Below are 22,955 nucleotides of genomic sequence, written 5' to 3' on the forward strand. Positions count from 1 at the left end.
CTAAACATTTTCCTCATCGCATGCAGAATATTTTGGGAAGTGTGCTTTTCATCCATCACTTCTGCATGGAGAAGGAATGATCGGTAGCCTGCTGCAGCAGCTTCCTTGGGCACACCGGGCTGCATCCAGTGTGCTGTCAAAGAAAGAAAGGCATGCTGCCCACTAGGTGCACTCCCCAAATCTGTTGTGAAATGAACAGACTGACCAGCAGCCTTGGAAAGCTCCTCTTTCACTGCTGAAACACAGGACCGATACAATGAGGGGACAATGTTCCTACTGAAAGTGGAACGTGACGGAACTGTATATTGTGGAGCCACAGCCGCCATCAATTGTTTGAAAGGCTCCCCTTCAATCATGGAGAAGGATGCCCCTCCAACAGCAATGAACTGACCAATAAGTTGCGTTACTTTATTGGCCTGCTGTTTGGACATTGACCTCTTGGAGTGGAATGCCACAAATTGTTCCAGGGTGGGCTGGACATGCAGTGCTCCAACCTGCCTTGGTCTCTGGCTGCCAGCACTAGCTGCTGCTGCTATTGGCTCAGAAGCAGCTGTTGGGTTTTTCCACTCTCTCTGGAGATGGTACTGTCACAAACGCACTCTACTCCAAGCGTGCGCTTGACTTGGTTCTGGTGGTAAAAGGGTTAAAATTCATCATCTGTCTACCCTAGACCGAAAATAGTGATAAAAATACAAATATCCACCCTTAATACCACCCGCAATTAACTATAATGATATAACAAATATCAAAATAACGCTGCCACCACCAAGACAATTTAGAAATGGGGTGCCTTGGTACCCCAAACGAATCAGACTAAAAACCCACACAATATATTTTAACACAATAATTATGTGATTTCCAATTACCGATAAAATGGTCTAATCAGGTAACATGAATCTTTACCAAAGGCAGAACTTAATAAAGGAATATTTATTATGAACAAAAAATCACAGTGCATACACAAAAAGATGATAAACAGATTTACACCAACAGATAAAATAAAAAGGAGAAAATTACAGAAAACCTAACTACTCACTGAATGGTCAAGTAACAGTTTTTCTGTCCGTAGGGCTCCGGCAAGGAAAGATGGCAACTTACTGAAAATTAGATCTTGGCCCCTAGTAAGCACAATGACCAATCTTTTCTCATTAACTTTATACTCTTTCCCAGTTCATCTCGAGTTTCCAAGCCGGCCCAGAGGTGGTATAAGCGGAGCGAAGGTGTACCATAAGTGACCTCCCCCTTGTGTGGTGGAAACATATCAGTCAAAATAACTTATTTTCATTTTATCGTCCCTCCTGTGCTCGCCACAGTAATAATTTATGCGCTTATGAATTTCTTGTAAATTGTGAAGTCCATAGATATGTCACACTTGCTACATATGACTAAACATCATAGACTTCACAATTCCTTCCAAACCGTTTACGTTGCGCTGCCATGTTTGTACTCTTTTTGTAGGGTGCGCTTTCCCCTTTCTAGGTATACACACAAGGAGGTATGATAATGAATCTATGAGTTATTATTGATATGTGTTGGATATGACCTGGATATGAGATGGTTTTCCTGACTGCTAGTGGTCACTTAGCATATCAAAGAATCCAGTATCTATGAGGGGATATAGGTATATGGTCGTCTACATTTGAACCTAGACAAAACGGCAGCTCCACTGCAGGACCTAACACCCCGTAGAAGGCCCCGGTTGGAGTCCGAGCTTCAAAGGACAAATTTATCTCACAAGACCTTTTGGCACCACATGACTGTACAATCAAATTAACGCCTCTCATACTGAAATTGGCCATACCATCTCTACCAGGTAGCAAGTCCATGTATGCACTACACAAGTTGGTGTGTCAGGTACTAGTTGTTGTTGTAGTACCACGGCCACCAGCTATGCTGCCTGCACTACGTTTTACTTCTGCATCTTTCCCTAATAGCACAGTGTTGTGTTGAGTGCTGAGGTGATGCTTCATGCTAACACTGGTAAAATGGCCAGACACTTTCCCTCTGCTTATTAGCTTCCCACAATGTTTGCACTTTCCATAGCGCCCTTCTTCAACATTTTAAAGTTCTCCAAAATTGGGGCGCGCATAGCCTTGGAGTGTGCTTTGGGTGCTGCTTCTACTGCTTGGGGGGGATGAACAGCGGCAGAACTAGTGGTGGTGGCACTGGTGGTACTACCAGTACTGGCCATAGTGGGACTGCTAATTGTTTTAACTCTACCAGATTTGGTAGGTTTTGCTGCTGGTGGTGGTGATGATCGTAGCGGAGAAGGTGGAGGCTCAGGGGAAAATTGTGCACTAGTCATTTGTACACTGCTCCCTGAGGAATCTGATTCCTGACCACTCATCTCCTCTACTTCCTCTGGCTCATAGTCTAGTTCTTCATAAGCCAGATCAAATGGAATTCCTGCTAGGCTGGAGCTAAGACTGATATCGTGACTAGTAGTAGTGCGAGCAGGAAGAACAGACTCTGCACTTGGCCTCTCAGTCTCAGGCTCCTCTGCTACCTCGCTAGGTGGAGTTCCACTCTCTAACTGTCTTTACAAAAATATTGTAAGGACTTGGTGACTTGCTAGAGGTACTAGAAGGACATGGCGTGGCGGTACCAGTGGGAACAGTAGGCGCAGCACTAGTGGTGGTAGAGGCGGTAGAGGTGGTGGTGGTGGTTTTCCCTATGAAGGAATGAGATCGCTTTGGTTTGGGAAACCCCTCTGAGTCTTGCTGCTAATTTGGCTCTGCTTAGTACCTTGCATGCTGCTTGTGGATGGGGAAGATGCTGCTTGGGGTAAAAGGCACTTATTTTTAGACTTGTGCATTCGTCTTCGGGCGAACATGAAAACGAACACGAAGAGTGCGTTTTCGTGTTCGTTCCGAAGACACGCCGAAGAGAAGACAGTGGCGGTAAAACGTAGGCGAAGACGAAGACACACACCACGAAGATCTCCGTGATCGTCTTCGTCTACCATTCCCCCCCTTCTAACTTACCTTGTCTTCGCGGCATCGCGGCAGTTCCCAGAAGTGGAAATCCGCAGGTTCGCCATCATGGGTTACAGGGCAGTGCAAATGAGCCTATTGGTCGCCTACAGGGACCTCCTCTGGCATCAACCAATTGGCTCACTCGCACGGTCTTTGTAACCCCTGACAGCGAACCTATGGATTTCCAGTGGCATCTGCAGGGTAAGTTGCAGCATTGGGGTTTTAAAACCCCAATGCTGCAACTTACCCGGCACATCCCACTGGTCTCCCTCCCTGTTCAATTAGTTAAATGTCCGTACGAGCGACTTTATTGGTCACTCGTACAGACATTTAACTAATTGAACAGGGAGGGAGACCAGTGGGATGTGCCGGGTAAGTTACGGCACCAGGAGTTTAACAGTCTGTACGAGCGACCCTATTGGTCGCCAGCAAGGGGCTCGTCTGCCATCAACCAATGGCAAACGAGCCCCCTGCTGACGACTAATAGAGTTGCTCATACGTACATTTAAACACCTGGCGCCAGAGCTGCGTTAACCCCGTATTAACCACTTAACCGGGAAAACGGAGAAAAAACGAACACGAAGAATGTCCACGAATATTCGCCCGAAGAGAAGACAGGAACAGGCGAATATTCACGGAATACGAAGATTTTTTTCCCCCCGAAGACGAGCACGAAGACGAACACGAAGAGCCCCCTGGTGCCCAAGTCTACTTATTTTTACTCACTGGGCTAGTAGAAGTACTAGTTGTGCTACCCTTTAACTTTGAACGTGCTTTAGGCTTTCCGTAAAAAACCATAGAGCTTGTGGGCCTAGCAACACTACTACTACTGCCTGCTTTTGGTGCCTTTCCTTTACTTGATGATCCTTCTAGCAATGCTTCCCCAAACGATAAGCGAGAGCTTGGCCTACTTGGCCGACTAGACTGACGCAAAGGCTGCATCTTAGAACTGGTGGTGGTGCTGGTGGTGGTAGATGGAGCTTGTCCCTCCTTAGTCCCAAAAGGAGGATCCATTTCAAATTTTGTGTTGTGTGTGTAGTGTAGTGTTTAAAAAAACTATAAAAAAAAATAAAAATAAAAAAAAAGGAAAAAAAAAATTAAGACAAAAAAGGAAGAGGAAGTTCTCTTCAGTTCTACTGCTGAAAAAGTAAAACTATGCACAACTGCACTGTGCTGTTGTGTGGAATCTGCCAAAGTGCTCAAGTTATTTAAAATATTAACTCAAGATTAACTATTTATATTAACTAGCAGTATTTTATTTTTCATTTGCATTTACACGGGCCTAAGAGCCTAGCCTACTACTATGCTAAGCTTAAAGCTATATTCCTTACTATTCTAAGTCTAACTCTAGGCAGACGCTCTCAAGCCCACTAAGCTAAAGTGAGGTTAAATCAGATTCAGTATATGATTTATTAATTAATATTAAGTTATATAATATTATTAATAGATTAGAATTACTTATATTATGGATTATAGATAGTATATAGATTATGAATTAGAAAGAATTACTTATAGATATTATAGATTATGAATTAGAATTTATTATATTATTTTATATAATATATATTAGAAGAATTACTTATATTATGGATTATAGATAGAAGAATATAGATTATGAATTAGAATTTAGAATTACTTATATTATAGATTATGAATTAGAATTTATATTATATTATGTTATTTAATATATTATAGATTAAAGATTAGAATTATTTTAGTACTACAGCTAGTACCTTGAAGCTTTGCTTAGTACAGTTGTTGTCGTCTCACACAGTCAATCTTTCTTGAAAAGAAATTAGAAAATAAAATGTCACAGCAAAACAGTTAGCTTCACTGCACTTATGCGGCTGCACTCACTAGCCCAACAAGTTCACTTCACTGATGGACTGAGGTGAGCAAAACACTAAGGATACTTTTAATAAAATTAAAATAAAATGTAAAATGAGAAAATCTTTGCAAAACAGTTAACGTCACTGCTTGCTGATCAAAAAGAACACAGCACTTATGCGGCTGCACTCACTAGCCCAACAAGTTCACTTCACTGATGGACTGAGGTGAGCAAAACAAATGAAATAAAATTAAATATTATTAATTAAGAAAAATTGACTTGGTCTCTTCCTGTTGCTAAAACAAAGCACTAAAGAGCTGCAGCACCAGTACTAATAAGATTAGCTGAACTATAAGCTAGTAGTAATTATTAATTTTATTTATAGCTAATTAATTATTAAGCTAGCTAAAATGAATTATATAATATTACTATAATGATTTTAGATTAGACACTAGTAGATGTCTTGAATGTCTACAGTACACTCTACACTAGTATACTATAGTATATATATATATGTGGCTGACAAATATATATAATATTATAATGTATTAAATTATTATATATTCTATTAAATTATTATTTATAAATTCTATTATTTAATTTACCTAAGTGAAGACAGGACAGGCAGTAGGAAGTGCCAGCCCAGGGCAAGGGCACCCCAGTCAACTCAACAGCACTACACAGTTGATGACAGACAGATCACAGAAGCACTGAAAAAAATTAAATAAAAAAATGACTAAATTAATAAAATTATAAATTCAGTAGAAGTGAAGTGAGGAAGAGTACACTGTGAGAAATGGCAGGCTGAGGCTTACCAGTCTCACACAGAACAGAACTATCTCTCTCTGTAATGCTCGGATGCAGCACAGCAGTGTTGCCAAAGCAGTTACAGCCAAAAATGAATGGATCTCTCAGGCAAACTCTGGTCTTATAAAGGCAGTTTCAGAATTAAAAAAACAGCAGCACAGACATTGGACGAGAACCTTAGCATGACGTCACAAGAGCGAGCTGATTGGACAGACGAGGATCAGCTCACTCCTGTTTGAAATTTTGGCGGTTGCGCGGCGAAAACGAAGACGATTCTTCGTGGTTGTGAGTCTTCGTCTTCATCTACGTTTTGCCGGCACTGTATTCTGTTCTTCGTTCCTTTGGAACGAACAAAAAAACGGAGTCTTCGTGCTAATTTTCTTGTTCACCCGAAGACGAATGCACAAGTCTAGTATGTATGAATAGACCTTATGCTCCCTCCACAGGACCACCAGGGTAGGAAGGACAAGAGAGAAGGGTAAGAGATGGTAGGGAGAAAGGAGAAGATATAGGGAGAATGTGTCACGTCTGCAATGAAATTGGAAAGGCGCCTCCTGGCGGAGATGGAGAGCCCAGCAACAGAACACTGAAGTGTATAGCGGACACAGGAGGGTAGCGTAGTACAAAATAATCAGGAACAAAATAATAAATAAAATAATAAATTCAGGGGTCAGGCAGAAGAGTAGTCGGGGTCACAAGCAGAGGTCAGGGGAGGCAGCAAACATCAAAGGTGAAAAACTAGCCGGAGTCAGAACCAAAAATAACAAGCAAATCAAGGAACGCTAGTGAAGGCTATAAGGCACTATCACAGGCAAAGGTGAAGTGCTTACTGAGGGTTTAAATATCCCTCTCAATATCAGGATCCTCCTACCCACCTAATAAGGGGGAGGAGGAAAAAAGATAAATGTCGCTTTAAGAAGCGACATGAATATTTATGAGTTAGCCATTGATCTCTGCGGGTGGACCGGACCTGGCGGCGGTTCCCGCCACCAAAATGAGCAGGGGGCTGGACGCGCGGGCTGTGTCTCAGCTCCCCAACCCGCGGGATGACGGAGGAGGTAACAGTACCCCCCCCTACTATGAGAGACATCCTGGCGATCAGGAGCAGGTTTCTGTGGAAATTTTTTATGGAACGAACGAATCTTGGCCTGAGCATGGACATCGGAGGCAAGAATCCAGGAACGCTCCTCAGGACCGTATCCCTTCCATTTAATAAAATATTGAAGCCTCCCTTGTTTCATTCTAGAATCTAAGATAGACTGCACTTCATATTCTTCTTCCCCTTGAATAATGACAGGATCAGGAGTGCGAACCATGGAGGAGTATTGGTTAGCAATTACAGGTTTCAGTAAGGAGATATGAAATGCATTGTTAATGCGTAATGTTTTCGTTAAGACCAGAGAATAAGTAACTTCATTAATTCTTGTCTTGATTTTATAGGGACCAATATATTTAGTTCTGGCAGCTTGTTGAAGTTTCAGATATTTAGTGGAAAGCCACACATAATCTCCAGGGTTAAGCACGGGTCCTTGCGAGCGATATCTATCTGCCGTTTTCTTTTGCAGCCTTTTAGTGTGTTTCAAGTGTTCGGCAAGAGCTGCCCAATGATCCTGTAAAACACGAAATTGTGCTTCAGCTGCTGGAACCCCTGTGGTACTGGTGTCCTGAGGCCAAAATGAAGGTTCATATCCATGAACTGCTTTAAATGGAGACATTTTTAATGATTCGTGATATGAACTATTGTAGGACCATTCAGCAAGATGTAAGAGGATTGACCAATCAGACTGATCCTCGGAAACATACATTCGTAGATACTGCTTGAGAACCTGGTTGGTTCTTTCAGCCTGCCCGTTAGATTGTGGATGGTGAGAAGAAGAAAAATGCAATTCTATTCCCATGAGTTTGCACATTGCTCTCCAGAATCTGGAGATAAACTGTGACCCTCTGTCGGAGACTATTACTTGAGGGACTCCGTGTAGACGTATAATCTCCTTCATGAATGTGTCAGCCAAAATACTAGCTGACGGGAGTTTGGAGAGAGCAATGAAATGAGCCTGTTTGCTGAATAGATCAACAACCACTAAGATGGTAGTGTGACCCCTGGAGGAAGGAAGGTCTGTGACAAAATCCATGGCTATATGTTGCCATGGACGCTTAGGAACCGGTAGCGGACATAATAATCCCGCAGGTCTGGTGCGTGGCGTTTTATTGTGACCACAAACATTACAAGCTTGTACATAGTCCGATATGTACCGAGACATAGTAGGCCACCAGAAATGTCTCTGGAGAAGAAATTTGACGTTACGAGTTCCCCGATGACCAGCTACTGGTGAGGCATGACCCCAGGAAAGAACAGCATCACGAAACCGTGGTTGAACATAGAGTCTACCAGGAGGGGTTATATGTCCTCTAGGCCGAGGCGTCTGCGACTTAGAAATATGCCACAAGAGTGTACTATGGATGGTGGCAATTATTTTGGTAGACGGTATGATAGGTTCAACAGGGGTCTCTCGATCAGGTGCCTCATGCTTCCTGGACAATGCGTCTGCTTTAGTGTTCTTGGAACCCGGACAAAACGAAATAGAAAAATTAAAACGAGTAAAGAACAAGGCCCACCGAGCCTGCCGAGGATTGAGTCTTTTCGCTTTCTCGATATATACTAGATTCTTATGATCAGTCAGAATCGTAACAGGAACAGCAGTCCCTTCAAGCAAATGTCGCCATTCCTCTAAGGCTAATTTAATAGCCAATAGTTCACGGTTTCCGATATCATAATTTTGTTCGGTGGTAGAGAAAGTCTTAGAAAAATACGAACAAGGGTGAAGACGATTGGAAATTTTATTCCGCTGGGACAGTATGGCTCCCGCTCCAGTTTCCGAAGCGTCAACCTCCAAAATAAACGGCAAATCAGGATCGGCCCGTTGTAAAATAGGGGCTGAAGTAAAAGCCAGCTTCAGTTTCTCAAAGGCTCCTTTAGCTTCCGGGGTCCAAACTTTTGGATTAGCCCCCTTCCGAGTGAGAGCAATTATTGGAGCGATGATCTGAGAAAAATTCCGAATGAAACGGCGATAGTAATTGGCAAAACCTACGAATCGCTGCATACCCTTAATATCAGAGGGTTCATTCCAGTCTTTGATGGCTGCCAATTTATCAGGATCCATTTCCAGTTGCCCAGCAGATAAGATATAGCCCAAAAACTTCACCTTGTCACATTCAAAGTCACATTTTTCGGCCTCAGCAAATAATGAATGTTCTCGTAATCTTTGTAATACTTGGTTAACATGTTGCCGATGCTCCGCCAGATTCTTAGAGTAAATCAAAATATCGTCGAGATACACCATAACGTGGGACAGCAACATGTCACGGAAAATGTCATTTACAAAGCTCTGGAAAACGGCTGGGGCGTTACATAGCCCAAAAGGCATCACAAGGTATTCGTAATGTCCGTATCTGGTATTGAAAGCAGTCATCACCTTCTTGAATCCGAACCAGGTTATACGCCCCACGAAGATCAAGTTTCGTAAAAATGGTGGCGTCCCTCAGTTGACCATACAGTTCTGTTATGAGAGGCAGAGGATACTTGTTCTTAATGGTTATCTTACTTAATCCTCGATAGTCGATGCAGGGGCGTAATGAACCATCTTTTTTGGAGATAAAGAAGAAGCCTGCTCCCGCCGGGGATGCTGAAGGTCTGATGAACCCTTTCTTTAAACTCTCATCAATATATTGAGCCAAAGCCTGATTCTCAGGATGAGATAAGGGATATGTGTGTCCCTTGGGTGGGTTGGTGCCGGGTAACAATTTTATCGTACAATCATACGCACGGTGGGGAGGTAAAGTCTCTGCTTTTCGTTTAGAAAACACATCTAAATAATCCCAGTACTGAGAAGTGATGTGGATCCTTAGCAGGTACTTCAAGAATTAAATTCAACTAGGTGGGAGTATTGCAGCAGTTCTCTAAGCACTCTTTACTCCAAGCCAGAATCTGTCCTTCTCTCCAGTCTATGCTGGGGTTATGTTGTTGAAGCCAAGACATTCCTAATATGATGGGTATATGTGGACTGGACAAAACATCAAATTGAATTTCTTCCGAGTGGAGAATACCGACTACGGCACCAATAACTTCAGTTTGGAGTGACACGATCCCAGTTCCTAATGGAGACCCGTCTAAAGCAGAGATAGAGGTCTTCAGAGAATTTGGCTGTAAGGGAATATTATTTTCCAGAGCCCAGGTTCTGTCTATGAAGTTCTCGGCGGCCCCTGAATCGATGAAAGCTTGGGTGGCCACTTGGTGGCCTGTCCACTGTAGCATGATGGGAACAAGAAGTCTTTGAGTCTGAGGGGGTGTAGCAACAGAAGCACTTAGTGAAGCACCTCCGATCTCCACTAAGTTCTGGCGTTTCTCGACCTTCTGGGGCATGCATAAATCAAATGTCCTTTTTTGCCACAATACAAACACAACCCCAAAGTTCTGCGGTGCTGTTTCTTCTCTGCTGTAGGATGAAGCACTGGGCCTATTTCCATAGGTTCATCATCATCATCCGCAGCAGCAGGTTCTGTAGGGGCCTGGAAAATTGGACGAACCAGAGGTCTAAACTGACGTGGCCTTCTGTCGCGTTCTCTGTCTTGCTCGAATCTTCTTTCTTGACCTCTGGCTTCTAGACGTAGGCATAATGCAATCAGATTTTCCAGATCATGAGGTAGGTCACGATAGGTGAGAGCATCTTTTAAAGACTCCTTTAGGCCCCTACGAAAGGCGGATTTCAGAGCGCTGATATTCCAGTCGGTTTCATATGCTAACGTGCAAAATTCTACGGCATACTCGGCCACCGTTCTTCTTCCCTGTTGAATCTCCATCAAATTGGTTTCAGCCGCCTCTTGCCTCCCGGGAGCATCAAACACTGCCCTGAATGATGCAATAAAAGCGTCAGCATCTTCCAGAATGGGTGAGTTCTGTTCCAACATGTCACGTTCTGCCCAGGCTGCGGAGCTGCATATCTGTCTTGCTTCAGTTTCCCTGTTTTGCTTCGATCCATTCCTGGATTTCCTTTTGCTCTGTTCTGATCTTCCATTCCTTGCTTCTGCTTCAGCTCTTTGCTTCAGCTCTTTTTCCTTTATAAGGTGTGCCCCACCTGTGTGTTCTGTTTGTCTCAGTCTGCAGTCTAAGGTATGTCTCAGTCCTATGTGTTTTGATTACATGTTTGGTTTGTTTCGTACCACTGTCAGCAGGGATTAGCGTTAGGACCCACCGTCATTGGAGTACTTTGGCGTAGTGGTGGGCTAAGCATACTATGGCCATATGATGTGACGGAATCTCCAATTGTTATCATGTAGTTCTAGGCTAGTTCCTGTATTCGTGTTTGTTTGTCTCTTATGTACCTTTGCCCTTCTTCCTTGTATCATCTGAGGATTCTGGTTCCTCTCTCCTCTCCCTTTGTCCTAGTCAATATGGCCTATCCTTGCTTAAAGTGTCCGAGGATTCCGGCTCCTCACTCCTTCCCCTGTGTTCCTTGCCTTGTTCCCTGTCCTTTGTTGTGCCCTGTATCATGTATATCTTGTCTAGTAATGTTTGTTCCTTGTCTGGTTCACTGTGGTGCCCTGTAACATGTATATCTAGTCTGGTTATGTTTCGTGCCTCGTCTCCCTGTCCCTTGCTTGTTATGTTTCTGCTATATCCTTTGCTTAGCTTCCATACTCCCAGCCTGCAGCATCCTGCACGTGATTCCAGTGATATGTTTCATGCCTGCTCCAGGGTGTCTGTAGGATATCACTGTTTCATTCTGGACTTCATTTGCTGCTATATGAGGGCGCTGCCAACCCTAGGTGCTCAACACCTGGGTGAGTGTGGTCGCCCTGCAACCAGGCCCTGTCTAACTCCACTACTGCACTGTGACTCCTGCACACAATCTTTGGGCGCGCTCGGTCTTTTAGTCATCTGTTTGGACCCAGTCCGTGACACAACAGAGGTGATGCCCACGCTAATGCTTCTCCTCTTAAAAGATTGATAATAAAAGTCACTCTGTTATTATGAGACGCAAAGGTTGTGAGGATGAGCTCGGAAGTGTAGAGTGCACTGATTCAAAAAAAACCTACATTCCAGGGGGTCTCCGGAGAATTTGTCTGGCAAAGGCATCTTGGCTGCTTTGACCGGCGTACCGAATCCAGGTGCTGGTGGTGATGAATCAGATGATGCACCTTGGCCGACGGTAGGGGACAGGTTGGTAGCCATGGATCTGAGAAGGTCAGCAACATCATCCAGTTTCCGTTCCAAAGACTGGAGCTGAGATGCATGAGCTGCCAGGACTTGATTCTGTCTGTCTTGACGATTGGACATCCTTGCCAAATCTGCGGGATCCATGTTGGGCCTGTGATAACTGTCACGTCTGCAATACGGCAGAGGATCCTCGCTGCAGAAATTGCGTCTCAGCTCCCCAACCCGCGGGACGAAGGAGGAGGTAACAAAATGGGAACAGATAGGGAAGTGGGAGAGATGATGACAGAGAAAGATAGAGAGACAAAATGAGAGAATGTGTGCAGGGCCGGCCTTAGGGGTGTGTGACCTGTGCGGGCGCACAGGGCGCCATGGCAACAGGGGCGCCTGCCCGGGACTTAAATTAAAGCATTGTTGGTTTTTTTTTTTTTTGTTTTTTAACATCCTCCATATTAAATAAAGTTTTTTTTACTTTATTTAACATTGAGGATGTTAAATAACGTTAAAACAAACAAAAAAAACATGTTTCAATTTAAGTCCCGGGTAGGGGACGCCGAGTGGTCGCTCGTGAAGTTTTGCAGCAGCCGCTCGGCGCCCTTCACTCTCTATGACTTCGTCGCGGGGCAGGCGTTTCATGCTGAGCGCCTGAATTTTTCCGGCACTCAGCTGTGAAGCGCGCACCGCGGCAGATCAGGAAGACTGACGCCTCCCGCTCCCACCGCAGGACTCCGGCAACGAGGTAAGAAAGGATAGTGAGAAGGGGCAGAGGAGGGGGCAGTGAGAAGGGGCAGAGTGGGGGGGCAGTGAGAAGGGGCAGAGAGAAGGGGATGGGGGGGCGCCAGAGGAGTAGTCCGCACAGGGCGCCAGAACACTTAAGGCCGGCTCTGAATGTGTGTTAGTGTTCTGAAAGTGTTTGAGTGAAGGAAGTTTGTTATGTTAGGGCAAGTATGTCCCAGTAAGGTCAATTAAGCATGTGTCTGTAAGGGCAACTGTATACCAGGATGTTTGTGTGTAAGGACAAGTGTGAATATGTATGTGTATGTATGGGCAGGAATGTCTCATGGAATTGTATATGTGAGTATCTTGACAGTTTATCCCTTACTATTTTTTAGGGGAAGGGAATAGAAGGAATAATTTTAAACCTAGGGGAACTATTTAGCATTGTTACCGAGTCTAATGCTTATCCCTGCTCACATGGAAAGATAAAATGCAAAATAAAATGCCCTTCAATAATTGATCAACACGTGTGACCACCTCTATAAAAGACACAGTTGTAGTAGTTTGCTAGTCTGAAGCATTCAGATGTGTGTTAACACAATTCCAAGAAGGAAAGACATCAGCAATGATCTTAAGGAAGCAATTGTTAATGCCCATCAATCTGAGAAGCATTATAAGGCTATTTCCAAACAATTTAAAGTCTATTATTCTACAGTGAGAACAATTATTGAAAAGTGGAAAACATTCAAGACAGCTGCCAATCTTCCTAGGAGTGGACATTCAAGCAAATTCAACCCAAGGTCAGACTGTGCAATGCTCAGTAAAATTGCAAAAAAAAAAAAAAAAAAAAAAAAAGTGTTACATCTACAGGCTTCAGTTAGCATGTTAATTGTTAAAGTTCATGACAGTACAATTAGAAAAAGACTGAACAAGTATGGTTTGTTTGGAAGAAAGCCTTTCTACAAAAAAAACATGTCAGCACAGCTTTGGTTTACAAAGTTGCATCTGAACAAACCTCTTTTGGAACATTGTCCTTTAGAAGGACAAGACCAAAGTGGAGATGTTTGGCCATAATGCACAGAGCTACGTTTGGCGAAAACCAAACACAGCACATAAGCACAAACACCTCGTACCAACTGTCAAGCACTGTGGTGGAGGGGATATCATTTGGGCTTGTTTTGCAGCCTGGGAACATTGCAGTCATTGAGTCTATGATGAACTCCTGTATACCAAAGAATTCTAGTGTTCAGTGTGTGGCCACCTGTCTGACAGCTAAAGCTTGGCCAAAATTGGGTCATGTCGCAGAAAAATGATCCCAAGCATACCAGCAAATCTACAACAGAATGGCTGAAAAAAAATTGAAGTGTTGCAATGGCCCAACTAAAGTCCAGACCTCAACCTGATTGAAATGCTGTGGCAGGACCTTAAGAGAGCTGTGCATAAACTAATGCTCGTGAACTGAAGCAATGTTGTAAAGAAGAGTAGGTCAAAATTCCTCTACAACAATAGTGAGAAGGGAGGGAGAAGAGGGTAGATAGTGAGAAGGGAGGGATGTGATGGTAGCCGTCTGAGACTTGTGGGCATACAAGGACTAATGTGTATTTTGTATTTTCAAACTGATGCTCCTTCTTTGTATAATCCCTTTATGTTTATTGGTGCTGCTTCCTGTCTGTACTGCCATTATCTTGAGCTGATGTTATTAACTCTTTGTTGTGGTGTGGTGTGGGGTGGTGTGAACTATTGTATCCCAGGATGTAATTCATGTGTTTAAAAGTTCCTTTCTGGTATAATCCCGTTGTTTATTGGTGCTACTTCCTGTCTGCACTGCCATTATCTTGAGGTGATGGTATTGAGCCTTTGTTGTGGTGTGAACTATTGTATTTTATTAATTAACCCCTTCAATCCCAGGGGTTTTTGGTACCTCAAAGCCCAGAGCAATTTTGCCATTTTTGGGGTATGTCGGTTTAGCGATGATTCTCTTCCTGTGAATAGTGTACCCATGTAAACTATATATTGTTTTTTCAAGGCGAGATAGAGCTTTCGTTTGATACCATAGTTGGATGATTAGCTGAAAATTTAGAATGAGAAATTTAGTAAAAACTAGCGAAGATTAGAAAAATAAACTAATTTGTTTTTACATTTTCCCTCTGAATCCTCACAAAATTAGGTAAAGTGATGGAAAATCCCCTCCAAGTTTATCAATTCAGGTGTCCTGATTTCAGAAATACCTAATTTATATAGATTTTCCCAGCACCAGGGAGCATACTATTAGGTGTATAATTTTTATGCCTATGGCTTAACGGGTTTGGGGGTTGTGAACGGGGGCAAGAGGGTTATACTGGCTAGATGTTATGCTAGGGCAATGGGATGTAAGGTTTTTTTTAAGAATTTTTTTTATGATCTTTTTTTATATATTTTTTTTTATTTTAATTTTTTTTACATTTTTTTTATTTTTTATATATATTTTTTTTTAAACAGTAATGGTTAGAGGTCCTCCTAGGGACCTCCTGAACATACCAGTGATGTCACAGTGACATCACAGCTCATATTATAATTTTTTTTAGTATTATTTATATTATTTTAATGATTTTTTTTAATATTTTTAAATGGACCGTTTTGTTTTTTTCTGCTTTTCTGTTACAGGCCGGGAGGGGGAGTGAGAGAGATGGTTTCTCACTCCCCTCCCCGCGATCCCCCTGCACCGATCACACTGTGATCTCTATGCAGGTCCTCACAGACCTGAATAGAGATCGCAGCGTCTCTGTGCCTCATCGGAGAGCAGGATATCCCCACATCAGCAGTGACGTAACCCGGCTTTCATGCCGGAAGCTGTTACGGGAGATCGGACAGCAGAAAGCCGGCTTCTGCTGTCAGTGGGGAGTCCAGGCTGTCAAACGACAGCCTGGTCTCCCGTGCAGCGGCAGGGATGTGTCCCTGATGCTGCACGAAGGGCTGGACGTACCGGGACGTCCATAGGGGGTTTTTTGTGGGCGTTTTTTGGACGTCCCGGTACGTCTATAGGGGATTGAAGGGGTTAAATGCCTGAGTTAATTTCCTATATTTTGTATACAAAGTACTTGGTTGTTTGTAGTGTTTTACCCACCCTTTGTTTTCCTATATAACCTTGTATGCCTTGCAATTAACAGAGAAGTCTTCCCCAAGAGTTTGGTGTGCGTCCCTTTCTTGGAACTTTCGGGGAACTCTCATCTCTGACAGTCGGGGAAGGTCTGCGCGATGGACACAGACAACCCCCGCTGCTAGCCACACCTCCTTCCTGCTGCAGCGTGAGATCTACATGCTGCCCCGGCTACATGACAGGGAAGTCAGAAGCACCGGTAAGTTTGGGGGGGGGGGGCGGGGGAGTGTTAAATGGGGGGCATAAGGCATTTCTGGAGGCAGAGTGCTCTGTGAAATGCCTTTTAACCCCCTTAATGACACACTGCCTCCAGAAATGCCTTTTTAACCCTCTATACGCCACTCTGCCTCCTGAATGCTTTAAACCTCCCTATATGCCACTCTTCCCCATAATATGCCTTTTAACCCTCTAAATGCCAGAGTGGCATATAGGGGTATAAGGCATTTATGGAGGCAGAGTGGCACATAGGGGGTCAAAAGGCATATCATGGGGCACAGTGGCATTTAGAGGGTTAAAAGGCATATCATGGGGCACAGTGGCATATAGGGGGTATAAGGCATTTCTGGGGCAGATCTGCATAACTGGGGGGCAGGTTGGAAAATAGAAGGAAATAAAACCAAATTTTTTCTCAATCATAGCTTTTATTAAAAAAATAGTTTACATGAATTAACATTTACTGGTAAAACTTTTTTCCTATAGGGTCGTCTTATATTCAGGCTTTTTCTTTTTTTTCCTAAATTAATAATCAGATTTGGGGGGTCGTCTTATAATTGAGCAAATACAGTGTGTGTGTATATATATATATATATATATATATATATATATATATATAATTTATTCAAATAACCAAGCAGTATTCCACTTGCTGCTGTTGACAAAAAGTGGTATTATTATAAACTTCTGTTTGGATAAATATGTATTTATTTGAAAAAAATACTCAAACTGCAGAGAACAATTAAACATTGTGTACAGGAATGCAACGTATGGGGTGAGGGGTGAAGCACCCTTTAGTGAAGTATTTTTGCTTTGTTACAAATGGCATAGCATAGGACCCACATTTTAGGATTAGGGCAAGCACATTTGTGCTTATTTTCAGGGCATTTATACATACCAATAAGCAAAAGGGCAGCCTGGTCACCATTCCTTAACAGGTTAGTATAATACTTATTTAAAATTTAGCGCACAGTCTTCACTAGAAGACCACAGATACACATTGTGCGTGATGCTTGTCATACTAAACACCCATAAATATAAAGCACTAGCGTGAGGGTTGTGTACATGTTACAAAAGCACAAGATTAAGTAGCATGTACACAAACAAAAGACAGGAGCCACTGATGTTTGTAATAGAGTGTAATTGGATATGTACATGTATGGATACAGAGTCCCCTTCATACAAATCTTACATGGTAAGCACCAGTACAGTAAGGCCCGACGAGTCTTGTGAGCCCCAACAGTATCCACTGCTTGAGAATCATTATGCACAACCATATTTTCAGTGTACTATTTAAATATATGTCATACATGTCACTTAGGCACACATACACTACACAGATTGTTGTGTACATCAGATAAACATAACTATACGTCACAGTTTATTTATTTGCATAGTACCAGCAGTACTCATGTACTTCGAAAGGCACACAGATGAGTCATACCAAGTATACAGAAAAATACATTTTATGTATATTACAGGCATTTCATGGAGTGAATAAATATAAAATAACTGTGCAAAAATGATTCCATAGACCAGGGATGTGCAACACACAGCACATGTTTATCTCTAGCATCCTTCAACAGCCAAACATTGGCTGAAAATAGTTTCAGATGTAGACAAACCCTGGCAGGTCACAAGCGCCTTTGCTGTGGCCAATAGGTTACTCGTTTCCTTGGACTGAAATCCAAGTTTGTCCTCTAACAGCCACATACAATATATCCAAGGACATATTAGTCCCTTCTGAGCTGAGGGTTCCAGTTAAATTACAGTTAACGCATTCATAAAGACACACACTGCACGCTACAAACAATCATTATGTACAGCATTGCTTGATGGGAAATCTTACCACCCTCCCTTGTAATCCTTGATATTGGAATCCTTCCAAGCTTTACTGCTGCTGCAATCAGCAAAATTTGATTTTTTACAAGTGACATTGCTAAGTAAGAAAGATTGTGACCAGTAAAAAAGACTTTCACTGTTCAAGTGTTTTACCTATTTCACAATACTTTTTCTTGAAATCAATTACTGGCACTGGTTACAAGTAATTAAAAGTAATTTTCAAGTGAGATTCCTACTTAAAGTGTGCAGTGTGGGATCAGCCTATTAACCAAGACTTACAACGGTAATACTGCTCAAAACCAGTAGATGGCGCTGGCTCAACTTGCTTCACAAACAAGATAACCATGCCTTTTTTAATCACTTAAAGCCAAAGGTAGTTTTCCTTCATTAACTTAGCACTACTAGCACAATATATTTTCAGTACTGAGCCAATAAAGGGCAATAGTCCATGCCCTTTGTCCAAGGTGATGAGACAGATGATGCCTCTGTATAAAATGCTGGTGGTTATTTGTCCCCATGTATGCACTTCACAATCAGGATAGTAAAAAAATAGGAGTCCAGTGGCTTTCTGCGGTAAAAGTGCGAGTCCAAGCAAGGTGTCAGGACTCCAGTTTACATTCGAGAGGAAGGACCGGACAATTCATAGAATAAAACATATGCATCGCTGCTTTTAACCTGGCTGGAAGACATTGGCGTAACTCTGAAAGAGAAAGGAGGGGTTCTTATTCAGGTGATGGTGGATATACAAGAAAACATTATATGAGAAAAGTGGTGGGTGCTTTATGACAACTGAAAGAAAGTAACGTAAACAGGGTATCTATAGTTTTAGATAAAAGGACAAAGAGAAAAAGGAAAATAAAAAGGAAGGCATTTGGAAAAAACATATGAATTACCTTGAGTCGTTAAAGGTGTACCATTCACTATTATTAGGGTTCTTGCAGTATGCAGTGTAATGTCCTCCCATGGTAGTACCCGAGTGATTAGACACAGCATACAGATTATATTTAGCTTGAGCTGCAGGGTGATGGGATAGGAGAGGTTAACAGACCAAACTGAGAAAAACAAACACATTAAAAGCTAAATGGATAGCCCAAAGGAAAAAAGGCATGGACTGAGTTTTAATTTCTATGAACTTACAGCTTGGTTCAGATGCAAATTCACGCAAGTCCAGATCTCTAAGAGGGAAATTTACAAACGAGGAGAGTTTACTGCTTCTGATACGAGCTTCTGAGAATCGCTTGAGATCTATAAGAGGCTTGAGTCAAGGAAAAGAGCGTAAAACAATGGGATTTCCCATAGTACAGAGAGAAGAAAAAGCTACACATATAGGTAAAAGAACTAGTGTGACCATTAAGGATACGAAGCACAAGGAATTTAGGAAATCTCTGGATGGTGAATTTCTTGGTGCATCGTCTTCTAGTTTTACATCTGCAGCATGTCTGTTATAAAGAAAATGCCAGACAGTAAGTATGATTTTTGGAAACACACATAGTAGCATTACCCAAACCTCAATGTGAGAAAACAGACATTAGCCAACTAACTTACCTCACAGACAGAGTAACTGTTTGTAACATTTTGCCTAAAATAGTGACGTATAATTTGAATTCCAATGTGTGGCCATTATTATTTACCCTGGAAAGGCGGCGACTGCCACATTAAGAAGAGCACAGGCCTTTCTAAAAAGGCAGTGGAAGGAAGAATTTTTGTACCACTGACTACTGCAGTTACTTTAGTACCTATGAGTGCATGCCGTCAATTTAAATGGTGTGCTTAGAGCAACCATATACATTGAACATGAAACTCATCAGTCTTTTTTTACACCCTTTACACCATTATCTCACCTACTAAAGGTATGTATTCTAAGTTACCCAGTTTGCTAGTAGCTGGTTTATTGCGACTGTTCCTGTAAGGGTTCAGGAGTAACTTTACGGTAGGAAATTGATCTACGGGTTATGAACATATTCCACTAATTTTAAACCAAATAATTCCAGAATTACACAGGAGTAACAAAAAAAAACCCCCAAAAAACAAACAAAAAAAAAGTATAAGCTGATAATCACAAGTTTCAAATATAAATTTTTCTACATGAAATCTGTGTAATTATTGACAAATAGGATAACTATAAAAACAACAAACGCAAACGTTTGTGTAATTATTGACAAATAGGATAACTATATAAAAACAACAAACGCAAACGTTTCCTTTAAGGAATTCACATTCTCAGTATCTTTGGGCGCAGAAGATGCAGAGTACAGTTCACACTTACTGGCTTTTCTTCTCCATCTAAGACATCCTCTTTGGTAAAGAGACGGATGCAATCCATTAGGGAAACTTCAGGTATACTCTTCTGTAAATAGGAAAGCAATTATCAAAATGTTGCAAGGATATGTGGCGCACGATATAAGGAATCTTGTGGCCAATCATTTTTGAGCAGGAAATAGCAACCATAAAAATATATAACAGGACATTTATTTGCACAGATTGAGGATATGGATTACGTGAAATCATGTGTTACTATGTGCTCAGACTCAATGAAAAAACAGGAAGAAAAAGGGGAACAAACAAAACAGATACTTCACAGCCTACTAACGGAATACTTTCAAACTGGCTGGGCTAGTTTCCTGAAAAATCGACACAGTTATACACGCCTGCATCATTATTTGTACACTTTAACCGTGTCAACATATTCATCAGCAAACCTCAGTATTCCTGGGGTCTTCTACACAGAGTATCTGCCACTTCACCCAAACAACTGGCTTCAGGAGACGTGTGTTTCGGCGCAGGTGGCTGCCTAGCAATATGAGAAGCTCTAACAAAGATTCCTTCAACACCTCACCGTACACAAGGGAGAGGCCTCCTTGTTACACTATAATTGCTATTTATATATAAACACATTTACAGACACTCTTGTTAATAACCCCATTTTAGAAACAGTAACTAAAACATACATTAGCTTTAATAATGTGATGTCCCTGAAACTAAAGGCAGGTCTTGTCACTTTGATGACATCTGTTTGCCAGTGCTTCAACATAATAGCTTCTAACACGTGTCCCACATTTGTCAATAGTGGATTCTCTAGTGAGAACGTACCTTGGGAATGGGAAGCGACAGGTCCCAAAAGGGGTCAAACACGGTAGAACAATATCCACACTCCATACAGGTAAGGGAACTTTTCAGCTGCCCTACGAACAGCTCTACAGAGAAGAAAACAGAAGAAAAAAAAGTTACTATTGCACATAAAATAATGCCAACATATTCACGGACCTATTCTGCGCATAAAACTTTTACACATTTGCAAAAAATATTTCATGAATATACTTTGCTGCCTACTTGCTACAATAACGCAGATATTACGTAAGAACATTTTGGCAAGAAAACCAAGTACCCTTCCCCAAACACATGCCGTATATTACAGTACATTATAACCACCTATCCAGACACTTCATACTCTAAATTATCTATACTTTGTATGTGTGTGACTGTTTGTGTGTGTATATATATATATATTGTGACAGGCCTCCGTTTTCCTTGGGATTTTTGTCAAGGATCTTGGCTGTAACCACAGTCTTCTAGGGTAAATGAAGTCCAGGACACATCCAGCTCAGCTTCAATGTTTATTTTAAAGGAATAAACAGCAGCAGTTTATAAGTAGCACAGGATAACAGTCTTTGTTTGAGCATTTGCTTAGAAAAAAACAGCTCCAAACATTCACCTTCTAACCAGTCACAAGTTATCATCAAACCGGTTTTAAGAGAGAAACCACTCCTCAGTTCATCAGCTCTCCCAGCTGGAATAACACTGGTCTCTCACTCTGAATCAGGCTCAATCCCTTTAACCTTCTGCCTGCTAATTAATCAGCCACAGGTGAGCTGTTACTTAGTCCACCCCTGTGGAGCTCCTGTCCAGAATACAGGCTCTGGACTGGATCAAAACAGCAATTAGTGCTGTTGGAGCACTGGCCCACCCTGCTCTTCCAGATGCTCCGCCCCAGGGACCCTTACCATGTTTTGCAAACTGCCAGTAGTGCAGTTTGTAAACAAACAACATATTTCCCTGGGACATATTTTAACCCCTTCGAGACAAAGGCTGATTTTACTTTTTGTACCCTTTGTGACAATGGCCTTTTTAACATTTCTGCGCTGCTTGTGTTTAGCTGTAATTTTCTTCTTTCCCGTTTACTGAACCCACACACATTAGATATTGTTTTTTTCAGGACAAGAAGGGCTTTCTTTAGATGACATTGTTTTGATTGTATCATATTATTTACTATTAAAAAAATTATAAAATATGGTGAAAAATTTAGAAAAAAATGACTGTTTCTAACTTTTAGTTGAAAAATCTTTTACTCATCTATAAAAGGTAATGAAAAAACCTGCTAAATAGATTCTACTATTTGTCCTGAGTTTAGAAATACCCAATGTTTTTATGTTTTTTTGCTTTTTTCTACCCATTATGGGGCAATAAGTACAGGTAGCGTTTTGCTATTTCAAAGCCATTTTTTCCAAATCTGGTAATTCTTCCCCCCATGTGCCATTTCGGGTATCTTTGAACCCGGCCAATGCAATTTACCCCATCAAGTCATATATTTTTGAAAACTAGACAGCCCAGGGTATTCCAAATGCTAGTATTTTAACTCTTTCCATGCACCATATCTACCACCAGTCTTTGTCAAACTTTATGGTAGTCATTTTTTTGCATTTGTTTTGTCATACACATTTTACTTCAGGTATGAATTAAAATGTTCTAGTTTATGTCACTATCACAAAACACCCCAATATGTGTTCAGCAACATCTCCTGAGCGCAGCGATACCCCACATGAATGATTTTGCCTGGCTGTTTGGGGGCAAAAGGGCCACATTTGGGGCATGCGCATTTTTCAATGTTGAACTTTGGCATTTGGGGATCCACTGCCCATGCCCCTATTTGGTACATCTTTGAGCCGGGCCATTTCAGTGTGCCCAATAAACCCACATATTTTTGAAAACTAGACACCCCAGGGTATTTCAAATGCTAGTATTTTAACTCTTTCCATGCACCATATCTACCACCAGTCTTTGTCAAACTTTGTGGTAGTCATTTTTTTGCATTTGGTTTTCCACACACATTTTAATTCAGGTATGAATTAAAATGTTCTCGTATATGTCACTATCACAAAACACCCCAATATGTGTTCAGCAACATCTCCTGAGTACAGCGATACCTCACATGAATGATTTTGCCTGGCT

At 41.8% G+C, this 22,955-nt stretch overlaps 1 protein-coding gene across 1 annotated transcript in view; it reads right to left on the reverse strand.

The window, feature by feature from the left end:
* Window positions 1-18,341: 18,341 nt before the first annotated feature.
* Window positions 18,342-22,955, reverse strand: part of LOC149298075 (ubiquitin carboxyl-terminal hydrolase 2-like) — a 14,610-nt gene continuing 9,996 nt past the window's right edge. Inside the window, exons 7-12 of the mRNA XM_089487943.1 lie at window positions 20,820-20,923; window positions 19,996-20,076; window positions 19,090-19,168; window positions 18,867-18,974; window positions 18,623-18,743; window positions 18,342-18,429 (exon numbers count right to left, since the gene is read on the reverse strand). Of these exons, the coding sequence (XP_089344069.1) occupies window positions 18,342-18,429; window positions 18,623-18,743; window positions 18,867-18,974; window positions 19,090-19,168; window positions 19,996-20,076; window positions 20,820-20,923 (581 nt within the window). The remainder of the gene's footprint in view (window positions 18,430-18,622; window positions 18,744-18,866; window positions 18,975-19,089; window positions 19,169-19,995; window positions 20,077-20,819; window positions 20,924-22,955) is intronic.

This window comes from Sceloporus occidentalis, unplaced genomic scaffold (genome assembly GCF_023333645.1).
Source record: "Sceloporus occidentalis isolate IW3139 unplaced genomic scaffold, rSceOcc1.0.p SCAF_35, whole genome shotgun sequence".
NCBI classification, from domain to species: Eukaryota; Metazoa; Chordata; class Lepidosauria; order Squamata; family Phrynosomatidae; genus Sceloporus; species Sceloporus occidentalis.